Source organism: Benincasa hispida, chromosome 3 (assembly GCF_027475165.1).
Source record: "Benincasa hispida cultivar pf3 chromosome 3, pf3_genome.v1.1, whole genome shotgun sequence".
NCBI lineage: Eukaryota > Viridiplantae > Streptophyta > Magnoliopsida > Cucurbitales > Cucurbitaceae > Benincasa > Benincasa hispida.
In genome coordinates this window covers 58,297,855-58,315,140 of record NC_143480.1, presented here as the reverse complement: position 1 = coordinate 58,315,140, position 17,286 = coordinate 58,297,855, and the positions used below count along the sequence as shown (strand labels likewise).

The window sequence follows — 17,286 nt, the reverse complement described above, 5'->3', positions numbered from 1 at the left end:
AACTTCCAAACAGAACTGAAAGTTATTTCAGTTGCGGTCCTTAACCTCCATAACAGACTCAACCGCCAACGCTCTTTCAAGCCTTTTACTCTTCCTTCTTTGATTAGGATGCTTATCCTGCTGTAGTAGTCAGAATGCGCGATGGAAGATTTCGTCTGCACGACAGAGGATAGGCAAAGTATGATAGTGGTTCTGAGCCATTCATCGGAGCTATCTGAGCCTCATCGAAGCTATATGGGCAGGGTAGATGTAGTGGTGGATCGAAGACAAGGAAGAACTGAAATTGGTGCAAGGCGATGACCTAAATATTGAGGATGGCAGATCCTAAAAGTCAGATGGAATGGATCTAAGCACGCAAGATAGTTGGGATCTATGAAGGGATTCAAATTTGTGCATAAAGCCGAGCAGAAACGGGTTGAACATGGATTTAGGCAGTAGATCTATGAAAGGATCTACACGAATGACATGTTTTTAGAAAGAAGGCAAAACCCTATTATATGGGCAGAGAGAAAACAAGTAAAAAATGAGTGATGGTTCAACCTTCGTCAATCGATAGAGAATGAACAGTACTTTGGCAGCTAGGGTTCAATGACATAAAAGCTAATGCTTTGATACCATATTAATTTTGTATTTTATTGAATATACCAAAGTACATAATCAACCTCCTACAAGGTAAATAAATAGACATTAATAAACTAATAAAGGAAAATACATGAATGAAAATACCACAAAGAAAATAATAATAAAAAATAAATAATTAGGATTAAACCCTAATTTCCTTTTAACAGATATTATATCTAAAAATGAGAATCTTAAACCAAAATATGTTGAACAATTTCATCATAGAAAAGATTGACTTCAATGGAAAGAAACAATCTAAGTAGAATTAAACTCTCCTTCAAAACATCAAGTTTTTAGACCAGTAGTCCAAATACCAGAAGGTGTCAGACCTGTGAGATATAAATAAGAATTTGTTGGAAAAAGAAGTGAAAATAATAAAGCCATAAGATATAAAGCAAGAGTACTTGCTCATGGTTTTTTACAAAGACCTTGTATTGATTATGAGGAGACGTATTCTCCAATAGTGGATGCAATTACACTAAGATATTTAATTGGTCTGATTGTGTATGAAAGTCTAGACATGCATCTTATGAATGTTGTCACAATATATTTATATGGATTTCTTGATAATGACATTTATATAAGAATCCCAGAAAGATTTAAGATACCTGAAACATATAAATCAAGTTCCCTGGAATTCAATAAAGTTACATAGATTACTATATGGATTGAAACAATGAGAACGAATATGATACAATCGCTTGAGTGGATATTTGTTGAAAGAATGATATCATAATAATCTAATATGTCTGTGTGTAAAGAAATCACAGTCAGAATTTAATATTATAACAGTATATGTCTATGACCTAAATATAATTGGAACTCCTGAAGAGCTTTAAAAAACAATAACATATCTTAAGAAAGAATTTGAGATGAAGGATCTTGATAGCTCTAAAAAAAGCTATTATTTTTAGCTTAATTTAGGCTCGTTAATGGATTTTATATGTTTGTTGTCTTATTATGTAGGTATCATGCATCAAGGAGGTAAAACCAACAAATCAAAGTCAAACGGGACAATTTGAAGCAATTTGGAGGTGATTTGAGCTGACGGACTTCAAAAGAGTGAAAATTACGAAGCTGCCACTATCACAGGGTTGCAACGCTAGCCTGACGCTCTAAGGCAGAATGTGCAGCATTGCAACGCTTTGAAGTTGCACAATGCCAGCGTTGCAATACTGTGATTTTTCCTATAAATACTTCCCTTTAGCCCTAGGTTAAAACATGCAGAATTTAGGAGGCCAAACTGATGGAGGTCGAAGTAAAACTTCATCCTTCTTCCTTTTCCTTCAATTTTCAATATCTTTAGGTTAGTTTTTTTTATTTTATTTTCGGATTATGGACATGTTTTGGATTATATCCCATTGGTTTGATGAATCGAAGAGGTAATTTTTCATTTAGTTCTTAGATCGAACATTCTTGTATTTTGATGAGTTTTCTGTTCAATTTTGTGCTTTAATTCATAATTATGTTTTTCTTGAATCTTGTTTAATTTAGACTTGCTTTTATGTGTTGGATTAACGCCCTATCATGATTACATGTCTTTGCTAGTTAAATTCTAGCTCACACGCATCCTTGTAATCGTCCATACTTTGGATTTACCCTTGTAGCACTTATTCGATGAGTTTATAGGTTGGTCTTGAATCTTTGCATCGTACGTTTAATCTAGATTTAAAAAATAAATTGATTATTTGAACATATCTGTCCTGACACTTAATCAACATAGTTGAATCCTAAATCTTAATGCATGTGTTTCTAATTCTTTATGGCCGTTGGGGACCCAGTTGCATCTAGGAATATGTAGGTTAGTTGAGGCACGGTCTTTCCAGCCTTAATTACGAATTAGGACGCTTGAATGGTTTTGATTAATTGATTTTCGGGCTTGTAGAGATTAGTTAATTCGCATCGATTGGGTAGCTATGCATGCATAATTCGAATATATGATATGTTGGCTTAAAACAATGATTTAGAATGGCTACTTGATCCGAGAACCACACAAATCTATTACCATTTCATATGTCCATTGCACTTTATTTTATCTTGCATGTTTTTAATCTATTACCATTTCATATATCAATTGAGCATTTAATAAATGGGGTATTTGTTCATTAATCAACTTATACATGAAAATTTTTGAAAAAATTCTACATGGACGAAACATATCCATTAAGCACTCTAATGAAAGTTCGTTCATTAGGCATAAAGAAAAGATATATTTTGAACTCGAGATTTTATTGAAGAAATTTTTGGTCCCGAAGTGCCATATCTTAGTGCAATTGATGAACCTATGTATCTTGCTAATAATACAAAACCAAATATTGTATTTTTAGTAAATTTATTAGCTAGATATAGTTCTTCTCCAACAAAAAGAAATTGGAATGCAAAAGCATATACTCCGTTATCTCTGAGGAATGATCGATATGAGTTTATTTTAGTCAAATAAATAAAATCTTAATTTAGTTGGTTATGAGATTCTAGATATTTATTTCATCCACACAAAGCTAGATCTCACACAGGTTATTTATTCACATGTGGAGAAACTGTTGGCGATTAGCAAAACAAACCATAACAGCTATTTCTTCAAAACATGCTGGAATTCTTGTAATTCACGAGGCTAGTCTCATGTTTGTGGCTAAGATCAATGACTTAGCACATTCATGGAACATGTGGTTTGTCTTCCAGTAAAAATCTTCCAATGATATTATATGAAGACAATATAGCATATATAGTACAAATCAAAGGAGGATATATTCAAGAAGATAAAACAAGCATATTTCAATACTCATGATCTTGAAGAAAATGACGACATCACTCTACAACAAATTTGTTCGAAGAATAACCTGACAGACTTATTTATGAAGTCATTACCTACCACAACCTTTGAAAAATTGATGCATAACATTGAAATACGGCGACTCAGTGATCTCAAATGATGTTTCCACGAGGGGGCAAATATATTGTATTCTTTTAGAATTATTAGATTATATGAAATATGTACTATTTTTCCTTCACTAGGATTTTTTTCCCATTAGGTTTTTGCTTAGTAAAGTTTTTATGAGGCATATTTCATATTTTTAATGGGCATCTAAGGGGAGTATTATAGTACAAAAATAGATGTCCATGTTTAGTGTTCAAAATATCAAATGCCATTCTCCCACTAATCTCATGTGTATTTATGCATGTTGTCCATATGTCCTACACAAACTCTTAGTGTTCATGTAATTCCACCTCATACTTGCCAAATTGCCTATAAATAGTGACATTTGGTGGATTTAAGAAAAATACACATTGGTGAAAAATATTGGTAAGAATTATTGGAGGAAAAATCAAAGAAAAAGAGAAATCATAATTTTCATATTTTCTACTTTTATTAATTTATTTTATTTATTACTATATTATATTTTCTCCATGCGTCATTTAGTTCTACTCCTCAATTTTACAACATTCCAATATTTTGTAAAATAATATTACTGTCTTTTGCAAAATAATATTTCTGTCTTTCTTTCAACATTCTTTACGATACTCACTTTCACTGACAAGAATTAGCCCAAAAAAATTTTCATCATAACATTCACGTTTAAGAAATGATTTTAAAAACAGATATCAACAATTAATCTTGTATCATATAATCATATTGATTTTTGGTTTCAAACTCTTAAAAGTGATTTGAATTGGTACGTTGGATTTCAAAGTAGCTTTAAAACTATACCAAGTTACTAAAAAGAAAAAAAAAGATTCTTAAATACAGGGATAAATTTGGTATGTCAATAAATAAATGAAATGAAGACAAATTTTGGAGTGATTTCCAAATATTTCAAAGGGAAAGGACTTTGAAATGACAAAAATAATTTTTTAGTCACGCTAAAATTAATCGACTGAAAGAACTATTGCTCAATACTGAAGTATAATCAGATTCTAAATTTGAAAATTTAAAATACATAATTATAAAGAGAAAAAATCTTGAATAAATGTAGCATTTTATAGGAAAATTTTCATCGATAGAAAAATATCAAACTATTTACAGAAATAACAAAAAAAAAAAAAAAACACTGATAGACACTCATATACTTCTATTAATGTCTATCAATGATAAATTACTACCAATTTCTATCACTGATAGACACTGATAGACTTCAATCAGTCTCTATCAAATAAGATTAAAATATTACTATTTTGTGTAAATAGTTTCCCTTATTTTTCTATTTTTGAAAATCCTCTAAATTTATATTATAACTCAACTAACTTTTGTAAAATTAAAATATGCATAAGATAGTGTATCATAAATTATATAATATTTATAAAATAATAGTTATACACAATTTATAACATAAAAATTATTCATAAATTAAGTAACAATAGTTTATATTCAATACAATATTTAGTTAGTAGTAATTTTATGGTTCATAAATATATGATTAAATTGATTATAAGTAACCAATTATTTAAATTAAAATTAAAATTTTAAATCAACCATCAAACACATATTTTTAAAAATGAAATATATGTATGTTTTCATCAACTCTTTTATTTTCAAATTGAAAAAAAAAAATCACTACTTGTTCTGCTGGTTAAGGAAAGGAGAAATTTTTTTACCACAAATTTATAGGGTAAAAATAGCAAATGAGTAAAAAAAATAATAATAATAATAAATAATGTGAACTGAAATGAATGGTGAGGAATTAAGAAGGGTAGCCTTGTACATGAAGAGCTAAAGGACTACTATCTTCCATTGGTCCCATTAAAGGCCACAAAGAAATATCAGTCCTTTTTCTCTTTAGAGACACAAACCCAAGTAGAAAGAATCTTGTACAAGAATTAGGAATTTAATGCAATTTTTTTTAAACCAAAAAAATCTCCAATTTTCTATCTCATTATCCACCCTTCCACTCAAACTTGCACTAGAAATTTGATGAAATCCATTTCCACCAATCAGATTGCAGCAAATTCCATCAAAAAAGCCCCATTCAGATAATAATGGATGTCTTCTTCTCTCTCTCTTCCATGGCTGAAATTGAAGCTAAACCTAAAAAATACACTTAACTTTCAAAATTCCCTGATGACCCAGTTCGCCACGTGTCCCTTCCACTCACCACTACCTTCACAAAACAACTGTTTCTCTTCCTTTTCTTCTTCTTCTTCTCCATTAAAATCCCAAACCCATTTCTCTGCAACTTCGAATGATAGAGAAAGAAAAAGAAGAAATCCCTTGTGGGATCTCTCGTTTTTAAAGCTTAATCCAAAGATTAAACCCTTGTTAACCTTTTTTCTTCTTCTCAGAGGTTTGATTTATTGATCGATTTGTTTTACAGGTTTTTTTTGTTAAGGTCATCAATGGCGTCCTTAGTATCCTCGCCATTTTTAGCGGCTTCAAAATCTGAGCTCCAGTTATCTTCTTTCTCCCAGAAACATTTCTTTCTTCATTCCTTCATTCCCAAAAGAACCCATATCGGCGTTTCTTCTAAATCATCCATTAAAGTGAAATGTGCCGCAATTGGCAATGGCCTTTTCACTCAAACCAGTCCTGAAGTTCGACGTGTCGTTCCAGACAACTCCAACGGCCTTCCCACGGTCAAAATCGTCTATGTTGTTCTTGAAGCTCAGTACCAATCATCACTCACAGCCGCCGTACAAGCTCTCAACGGCAACAAAATCCACGCCAATTTTGAAGTTGTGGGTTATTTAGTTGAAGAGCTTCGTGATGAATCGACTTACAAAACGTTCTGTAAAGACTTGGAAGATGCCAATGTGTTCATTGGGTCTTTGATTTTCGTTGAGGAGTTGGCTTTGAAGGTAAAAGCTGCTGTTGAGAAGGAACGGGATCGACTAGACGCCGTTTTGGTGTTCCCTTCAATGCCTGAAGTGATGAGGTTGAACAAACTCGGGTCATTCAGTATGTCACAATTGGGGCAATCTAAGAGCCCATTTTTTCAATTGTTTAAGAAGAAGAAACAATCTGCTGGTTTTGCTGATAGTATGTTGAAGCTTGTGAGGACATTGCCCAAGGTATTGAAGTATTTGCCTAGTGATAAGGCTCAAGATGCTAGGCTCTATATTTTGAGTTTGCAATATTGGCTTGGTGGGTCACCTGATAATCTTCAAAATTTCTTGAAAATGATATCTGGGTCTTATGTTCCTGCTTTGAAAGGGGTTAAGATAGAGTATTCTGAGCCTGTTTTGTATTTAGACTCTGGAATTTGGCACCCTTTGGCTCCTTGTATGTATGATGACGTGAAGGAGTATTTGAATTGGTATGGAACAAGGAGAGATGCTAATGAGAAGTTGAAGGATCGTAATGCTCCTGTTATTGGGCTCATTTTGCAGAGAAGTCATATTGTTACTGGTGATGAGAGTCATTATGTTGCTGTGATCATGGAGTTGGAGGCAAGAGGGGCTAAAGTGATTCCTATTTTTGCTGGTGGGCTTGACTTTTCGGGACCGGTTGAGAGGTATCTTGTCAATCCGGTGACGAAGAAACCATTTGTGCATTCGGTTGTGTCACTCACTGGCTTTGCTCTTGTTGGAGGGCCTGCTAGACAGGACCATCCAAGGGCTGTCGAAGCACTCACAAAGCTTGATGTTCCTTACATTGTTGCTTTGCCTTTGGTGTTTCAAACTACTGAGGAATGGCTTAATAGTACCTTGGGTTTGCACCCTATTCAGGTGGCACTTCAGGTGGCTCTACCCGAGCTCGATGGTGGCATGGAACCTATCGTTTTCTCAGGTCGGGACCCACGAACAGGTATGTAAAAGGTTCTTCACTATACAAGTGATATTCATAATTCAAGTAGATCGTCATTTCTGATAGTCTTCTTGATGCCGAAATAGCTGGAAGATTATGGATTCTGTTTGTTGGTTTTTTCATGAAAGAGTCAAATATTTGCTAGGACGTGAGCAATTTGAACATTCTCGATAATGTATTGTAGGGAAATCTCATGCACTTCACAAAAGGGTTGAACAGCTCTGCACCAGGGCAATCAAATGGGCTGAACTTAAGAGAAAATCTAAGGTATTCACTTCTATAACTAATCGAAATAGCCTCCATATTCGAAAATTAGCAGTTAGAATATTTGTTTCTTTTGGATTCAAGAACATCGAACTTTAATCCAACATCTTGATATTGTTATGTTTGTAACTATATAATCTTCAATTTCGAAGACTTTTACAATTATACTATAGGAATCATTTTATCTAGTTGAAGTTCATTTCGCTAGTTGGGTTTCTTTTTGTGGATTTGATTTTTTTTTTTTATGCTCTTGTATTCTTTCATTTTTTTCACAATGAAAGCTGTTGTAACGGGAAAGAATAAAAGTATGCTTGTAACTATATCTAGTATTGATATGCTTGTAACTTTACACTTTGGTGGACATATTATGCTAGGAAATGGTTGAAAATTTTCTCCATCTCATGATAAATATTGGCATTTTTGCAGGCTGAGAAGAAGTTGGCTATAACCGTCTTTAGTTTCCCTCCTGATAAGGGAAATGTTGGAACTGCTGCATATTTGAATGTCTTCTCATCCATCTACTCCGTCTTAAAAGACCTCAAGAAAGACGGATATAATGTTGAAGGCCTTCCCGAAACTTCTGAAGCTTTGATTGAAGAAGTTATTCATGACAAAGAGGCGCAATTCAACAGCCCAAATCTCAACATTGCTTACAAAATGAATGTTCGTGAATACCAACAATTAACACCTTATTCCACAGCATTGGAAGAGAATTGGGGAAAACCTCCTGGCAATTTAAACTCTGATGGAGAGAATCTGCTGGTATATGGAAAGCAATATGGAAACATCTTCATCGGTGTTCAACCAACATTCGGGTATGAGGGTGATCCGATGAGACTTCTCTTCTCCAAATCTGCTAGCCCCCATCATGGTTTTGCAGCATATTACTCTTATGTTGAGAATATCTTTAAGGCTGATGCAGTTCTTCACTTTGGAACTCATGGTTCCCTTGAATTTATGCCTGGAAAGCAAGTTGGAATGAGTGATGTTTGTTATCCTGATAGTTTGATTGGAAACATTCCAAATGTCTACTATTACGCAGCCAACAACCCGTCTGAAGCTACAGTTGCTAAACGTCGTAGCTATGCTAATACCATTAGCTATTTGACACCCCCAGCAGAGAATGCAGGGCTTTACAAGGGCCTTAAGCAATTGAGTGAGCTTATTTCCTCGTACCAATCGCTTAAAGATACCGGTCGTGGGGCACAGATTGTTAGCTCGATTGTCAGTACTGCTAGACAATGTAATCTCGATAAGGATGTTGAACTACCTGAGGAGGGAGAGGAAATCCCAGCAAAAGACCGTGACCTTGTTGTCGGGAAGGTATACTCAAAGATCATGGAGATCGAATCTCGCCTTTTACCTTGTGGACTTCATGTCATTGGTGAGCCACCATCTGCCATGGAGGCAGTAGCAACATTGGTTAACATCGCTGCACTTGACCGTCCTGAAGATGACATTTCATCTCTTCCATCAATACTAGCAAACACAGTTGGTAGAAACATAGAAGATGTGTACCGAGGGAATGACAAAGGAATATTGAAGGATGTTGAGCTTCTTCGACAAATTACCGAGGCATCACGTGGGGCCATTTCTGCCTTTGTGGAAAGATCAACCAACAGTAAGGGTCAAGTTGTCGATGTAGGTGATAAGCTCACCTCAATCTTAGGATTTGGCATAAATGAACCATGGATTCAGTACTTGTCAAACACCAAGTTTTACAGGGCAGACAGGGAGAAGCTTAGGAAACTATTTGAGTTCTTGGCCGAGTGTTTGAAGCTTGTTGTTACCGATAATGAATTGGGCAGTTTGAAACAGGCTTTGGAGGGAAAATACGTCGAGCCAGGCCCCGGTGGTGACCCAATTAGGAATCCAAAGGTTTTACCGACTGGAAAGAACATTCATGCCCTTGATCCACAAGCTATTCCTACAACAGCAGCAATGCAAAGTGCAAAAGTGGTGGTGGAAAGGTTGATAGAGAGGCAAAAGATTGAAAATGGAGGAAAATATCCCGAGACAATTGCACTTGTATTGTGGGGAACTGATAATATTAAGACCTATGGTGAATCCTTGGCTCAGGTTCTGTGGATGATCGGTGTAATGCCCATTGCTGATACTTTTGGTCGTGTCAACCGGGTAGAACCTGTGAGTCTTGAAGAGCTCGGAAGGCCTAGGATCGATGTTGTCGTCAACTGTTCGGGTGTTTTTAGGGATCTGTTCATCAATCAGGTGGATAATCCTACATTTCTCAGTAATTTACAATATGAAGCTTTCTGATTTCTTGTTTTATACACAAGCTTTATAATTTGTTATGCAGATGAACCTCTTGGATCGAGCAGTGAAGATGGTTGCGGAATTGGATGAGCCTGAGGAGCTGAACTTTGTCAGGAAACATGCAGTGGAACAAGCTCAAACCCTTGGTATCGGGGTTCGAGAAGCTGCAACTCGAGTTTTCTCAAATGCATCTGGATCTTACTCATCCAACATAAATCTTGCTGTTGAGAATTCTTCATGGAATGATGAGAAGCAACTCCAAGACATGTATCTGAGTAGGAAGTCCTTTGCTTTTGACTGTGATGCTCCTGGAGCTGGCATGATGGAGAAGAGAAAAGTTTTCGAAATGGCCCTGAGCACGGCTGATGCCACATTCCAAAACCTCGACTCATCCGAGATCTCACTGACTGATGTCAGCCATTACTTTGATTCTGATCCAACTAATTTGGTTCAAGGTTTGAGAAAGGATGGCAAGAAGCCTAATGCCTACATTGCTGATACCACTACAGCTAATGCTCAAGTGAGAAATCTTCATCAACGTTCTCAGCTCACTCATATAAACGTATCACATTTAGTTGTAAATTAATCTTTTTGAACATACAGGTTCGCACGCTCGCTGAGACGGTGAGACTCGATGCAAGAACCAAGTTATTGAATCCCAAGTGGTACGAGGGAATGATGTCGAGCGGTTATGAGGGTGTCCGAGAAATCGAGAAGAGGCTAACCAATACGGTTGGATGGAGTGCAACTTCTGGCCAAGTCGACAACTGGGTTTACGAAGAAGCTAACACAACGTTCATCCAAGATGAGGAGATGCTGAACAGGCTGATGAAAACCAATCCAAACTCGTTCAGGAAGTTGGTGCAAACATTCTTGGAGGCAAACGGGCGTGGATATTGGGAAACATCAGAGGAAAATATCGAAAAATTGCGACAGTTGTACTCTGAGGTCGAAGACAGGATCGAAGGGATCGATCGGTGAAGTATATTGATCATGAACAGGTAAATTGTAAAATCAGAAGAATGTAAATTACTTTGGCCATTTATTTAACCATCATCTTCTCTTTTTAGGATGGATGGATGTAATTTTGTAATGTGAATTTATTTGAGACTTCTTAGTCTTAATTGCAAATCTCATTTTGATGCATCTGAATAAAGTAATTTGTCTTTGCCAAATTTCAATTTCAATTTATTAACACCATAACAACTGTTGTCAAAACTGCCATGAAACCAAAGTTAAAAAAGAAGTTGAAATGCAATAAACCATTATTGGTTTGTTATTTGGATTGTTTCAGTATTGAACTAGTCATTTTAACCTTCAGAAGTTTGAGAAAAATCTAATATGAAAGTAAATATTTCCTTCTTTTTTATTTATTTATTTATTATTATTATTTTGAGTTCAACAAGTAGAGTAAGAGAATTAGAACCTCTAAATTTTTTGTGGATCGCATATATCTTAGCCATTTTAATTATACTTAGGGTGATGAAAGTAAATCTTAGAGAAATTTTAGACTAATAACAAGTTGAAATTGAAGAAATAAATTGGCGAATCCCGATTATGTTATGTGCTTCTTTTTTTTTTTTTTTTTTTACCAGTGGATCAAATTAATTATTTTGGTCAATTAAATATTAAGGGGGCTAATCAGAAAAATAACAAAAATTAAAAATTCATTTGAAAAAATAGCAAAAAAATTTCAAAATTGTAAATATAACAAATTGAATTCTATAAATAGAAAATACTAATCAGCAAAAGACGAACATACTCATGAACTCAAAATACTAATGAGCAAAATCCGAAGAGACCCCGAACCTTAAAATTGAACTAATCCTAAAATATAGGAACAATAATTTTAAAAAAAAATTGGTTTACCATAAAGCCGATTTGATTTAGTTAAAAAAAAATGAGAATATAAAGGAAAATAATTAAAAAAAAAAATTTAATTAAGCAAATTTCATTTACCTTCCTACCGAATCTACCCAATTCAGAAGGGAAAAAAAATCAATTTTACAATTTAACCCATACCAAATCCACAAAAAGAAATACATAGTAATTAAACATATTTGATTTCCTTCTTCCAAAATCTACCAAATGTAAGTACATTGTAATTAAACAAAATTATCCCTATTTAAATAATTAACTTTTTTTTTTTTTTTTTATGAATCTACCAAAATTAAAAAGGGAAATACATTGTAAGCTTCAAGAAAAGGAAAAAAAAAACCCTACTGATAAATGTCAAGAACTAGATATTTAAAGAATCATCATGTAGATATATTAAAATTTAAATTTCAAATCTAACTAAAGAGAAAAATAAGGAACATTGTGACTTAAATCTGCTAACTTATGTTGAGGGTATTTTTGGAACCCAGAGGGCAATCTTGGAGTAAAGGAAGATGGAGCACTTGTTGTACACTTGGTTTACTAAAAATGTTATTGTTCCTCATTTTTTTCTATATGCTAAAATCCAATCGAATTTAAAAATAGGCTTAATTTGGCCCGAAGGTCAATTAAGACCCAAAATCTAATTAGGTAGGTCTAAGGGTAAAATTCATGGATCAATCAAGTCCAAACCCATAAAGTCAACCTGAGAGCTCATATATAAAGGAATTTTCTTCATTGGAGTCAAGAGCCTAGAAACTATCTAATTCTTGAAGACTGAACCACTATTTGAAGCTCAAGTCGTCCAATAATACAAACATTTTTCCAAGATTTCAACTTCAAGAACATCGTACACTTCGTTTTCCCGTACATCGCACATTCCATTTCCCCAAGTCAAGCGTACGCATTAAACTTTATAGAGGATCAAGTATTAGAGATTGAACCACATCGCATCAAGCATACGCATTCAACTGAGACAGAATTAGAGGATCGAGTATTAGAGATTGAACCACATCATCAAATCAACATAATACAGGCTCAACTCGATGTCATATTTTTCGGTGCGAATAGATGCAATTGCATATCCCAATTAGGAGATACGATTTTTTTTAATATATAAAATCAAGTTAATAAACAATTTAGATTCTTTGTTAGCTACTTGTGGACAATTCGGCTTGAGTTCCATTTAAAATTAACTTAAATAAAACTACCAAAGAAAATTATTATTCTCCCAAAATGCTATCAAAACAACAATTAAGTTTATCATGTAATTTTTTGCTTAAATGCATAGAGAGAAACACATGAAGATGAAAAAAATTAAACAATCACTAAATCAAGTATAACTCAATTGACATTCGAGTGTACTATAAATTATGAAGTTCGTTGTCGATTCTTCCTTTATTAATTGTATAAAAAAAAAACCACTACTACAATTTTGGGATATCATGATATTGAAAATTGTTACACAACCTTTATTGATAATTTTGTAGTCCTTAATCGCTCATCAAGAAAATTATACATATGTATATATGATGTTAATAAAAATCTGTTACTTGACCTTGTTAAAACAAATGTATTAATGACATTTAGTAATCGCCATAATAAACGTTTTTATGGAAATAAACATGATATAATAATAATAATAATAATAATAATAATAATAATAATAATCATCGCCATAATAAACGTTTTTTATGGAAATAAACATGATATAATAATAATAATAATAATCATCGCCATAATAAACGTTTTTTTATGGAAATAAACATGATATAATAATAATAATAATAATAATAATAATAATAATAATAATAATAATAATAATAACAATAAAATTAATATATCACACAAATTATAATTTACAAATATGATAACTTTCAAAAAATTTTGGTGTATTACATATAATACCATTCATATAGTCAATCAGTAATAGATTTTTATCATCAATAGAGCATTCACTAATAGATTATTTAAAGGGTTGTTTTCAAATATAGTAAAATGAACCAAATTACAAATGTATTAAAATGTCACTATCTATCGTAATAGACACTGATAGACTACTATCGTCAATAATTGATAGACACTTTGTTATATTTGAAAATATTTTAAATAGTTTTGTCATTTAAAATAATTTCTCCCATTTAAATATTTTATTATTGATAAACCTCTATCACTAACAAACAATTCTTTTTTTGTTTATTACTAATAGACTTTCTACTTTTATGATCTAGAGATGTGTCTATTACTAATCTATTGGGATTAGAAATTGTAGATCTCGTAGTTTGTAATATTGTGTAAATGAATTTTTAATTAATAAAATAAAGAGATTTTATTTGTACATAACTCAATCCAATAAACTAAGATCCAAGGTTATTGTATGTAACTTGAACAATATGTGGTAGATATACAAATTGTGTAGAGACATGCGAGTGGGGGTATACTATACAAAAAGTTTGTATAAGACCGAACCGCAAAATGATTAGTCTCTTTATATCACTGTTAATTGAAGAGATTAATATTTCATAGTATGACCATAAGTAACTCGACCTTAATCCTGACTAAGTTATGAACTTCTCTCTGTAAGGGTAGTTCTTTGATTTGTATCGGTGAGAGTGACCAGTTTCGCAGACTCAAAATACATACCAATTTAGGGATTTGTCCAATTAAGGAGTTGGGAACATAGCTACACAAGATGACATTCACTCATTTTCGTCTTTAGGATAAGTAGATGAATTGCTTCTTTAAGGGCTAATTTTGGATCTTCAACAATGAGGTCTCACCCTGGCCTGAGAGCGATTTAGTTTATAGTTAGACTATAAACCGATTGTTCATTAGATGGGTAAAACGGTAATTTTACCAAGTTGTAATTACGGGAACTTCATGAAAGATTGACTTACTATTGATTGGTTATATCCATGGAGCCTTTAGTGGAGTTACCTGTAGTTAATGAATGTTGATTAATTTAATTTAAAAGTTTAGCTAATCAATCTCGTATCATTAGAGCTTCTAATCTGTAGATCTATTAGATCTCCTTGTTAGCTCACTAAGGATAAAACAAAAATCATTTAGTTTTGAATTAATTTGAAGCGTTCAAATTAAATAAGGGAATATAAATCAATTGTATGAGATGCAATTAATATAATGTATATGGATACATTATAATATAAAGTTAATTTTGAATGAGATTCAAAATTGAACTTTATATTATTATATGTGTGTGTTAATGAGATTCAAATATAATTATATGTATGAGATTCATATAAAACTATAGGCTGAAATTAATATAAATAAGATTAGATTCATGTTTAAACTATGATTATGAGAGAGGTGAATTTTAATATGACTCAAATCCATAATTACATTTATGATATTAAAATAATTAATTAATCGTTAATTAATTAATTAATTATTTAATTGTATTATATTAAATATGATTTAATATAATATTAATTATATAAAATTAACTTCCCATTACAAGGGAGTTATTTTGTACATTGGTGAATAATTATTGTAAGTCTCATCCCCCATCTTCCTCTTGTTGGGATTGTTTCCTAAGTCTCTTATATTCTCGTAGTCTGTAAACTTGTATAAGCAAACTGTTGTCAATAAAATAATTGTTAACAACAGTTTGCTTACACAAGTTGGAAGTCACTCATTCCCTTTGTTAGGGTAAATAGATGAATTGCTCCCTTAAGAACTGATTCCGGGTCTTGAACAATGAGGGTCCTTACCCTCTCACTGGCTAGAGAGAGGTCTAGTTATAGTTGGACTATGACTAATTGTTCATTAGAAGGATCAGTGGTATGTAAGAAGTTAGATATAACTATAGTGGTAAACCGATAATTTTGACCCAGTTGTACTTACGACCAATTTGTGAAGGGTCAATACGCTGTTGATTGGTTGTATCCAATAGACACATAAATATATCTACAGTGCGAAGAGTGCAACTATCGATTTTTAGTGGAGTGACCGACAGTTAATGAATATTGATTAATTTAATTAAAGAGTTTAATCAATTAATCTCATATCACTGGAGCTTTCTGTAGATTCATAAGGTCCCCTTGTTAGCTCTATAAGGACTAATGAGAATCAAATTAATTTTGGTTTAATTTGAACCATTCAAATTAATTAAAGGGAATTAATTGTATGAGATACAATTAATATAATGTATATTGATACATTATATAGTTTAATGAAAGAGATAAATATTTGAATATGATTCAAATATTAACTATATGAATGTGATTCATATAGAAACTGTAGGTTAAAATTAATATGGATATGATTCATATTAATACTATAGTTATATGAGAGAATAATAAACTATAAGTTATATTAGATATAATAAATTGTAGGTTATATAATATATGGGATATAATTTATAGTTTAATTATATTAATTAGTTAATATGATTAAAATAAAATTTGATTTTCAAATTTTGAATTAAAAAATCAATAACTCCTTTGAGTGTTATTTCTCTCTCTCTCATATATCTCAAATTTTTTGCAGAGGAGTTTGGTGGTGGAGAAAAACCAATTGTTGGTTTTCACGTGAAGTAGTTCACTGATATTTTCTCTCCGTTATCTTGATCTTCCTCTTCTCTTCTCTGTGTTGCTCTCTTATCGAGAATACAAAATTTCCTTTACCAAAATTAATCACAAGGAAGCACATTCCTCTTTTGTGATTCTCTCCTCGGGGATAACAAGGAATACTCCTTTGTAGTGGTATCCAAGGAGAAAAGAGTTTGCTGCTGTGTTCATTGTTTTTGTTCGGGTTCGAGAGAAGAAACACGTTCGTGATCACACCAGAGAGGAAATGAGAAGATTGAATCTTCAAGGGTTAGTGTTCTTATCCCTTTTCATCTCTGTAACTCCATTAGAAGTATGCTTAAGGGTGAATATTTATCATCGTTTCCATTATTGCTCTATTCCCTTTAATTGCTATCAGAGTTGGGTTGTCTTTGAATTTCGTTTTTTAACTTAACCACGGAGTTGGTATGATTTTTGGTTATTTCATTTTGAAGGTATGTGGTATTGCACATGGATGTTTTAAAATTGACATAGATTTACTGTTTTAAAGTGTTTAAAGTTGTAATTACCTGGTAACTTGGGCATTTCATTTATGCTATCGAGTCTGTAATTCCGTGTCACCTGTTGGTTTTTGGTTGCTGAAGAGTTTGATGGCCATTGGAGCGAGATTGGGCTGGAGACCAAAGCAGAGGAAGCATTTTGCCCTACAGCGTAGAGCACAGCGTTGCGACGTTGTGCCTTACTTTGTAAGGTAGCCCAGTGTCGCTATGCTCGACAACAGCATTGCAATGTTGCAGCTGAACGTCATGACGTTGCATGTAGCATAGGGTCACGTTACGGCAACACAAAAGCCAACCTCACAATGCTTCAACTGCAGCGTTGCGATGCTCCGAGTTCCTTCAACGCACACATTAGGCAGTTCATGGTCGTGGGATCGAGCAACTTGCAGCGGTTCTCAAGCTGTTTTTTTTAGCTTTTTTCTGAATT

The 17,286-nt window shown here is 33.1% G+C and overlaps 1 protein-coding gene across 1 annotated transcript; it reads left to right on the top strand.

Annotated features, from left to right (window-relative positions):
* The first annotated feature begins 5,598 nt into the window (after positions 1 to 5,598).
* GUN5 (magnesium-chelatase subunit chlH, chloroplast, putative / Mg-protoporphyrin IX chelatase, putative (CHLH)) lies at positions 5,599 to 11,070 on the top strand. Its single transcript, XM_039021550.2, has 5 exons — positions 5,599 to 7,357; positions 7,542 to 7,624; positions 8,048 to 9,850; positions 9,939 to 10,415; positions 10,499 to 11,070. The coding sequence occupies exons 1-5, from the start codon at positions 5,950 to 5,952 to the stop codon at positions 10,874 to 10,876; spliced, it is 4,149 nt and encodes a 1,382-aa protein (XP_038877478.2). The 5' UTR covers positions 5,599 to 5,949; the 3' UTR covers positions 10,877 to 11,070.
* Positions 11,071 to 17,286: the final 6,216 nt, after the last annotated feature.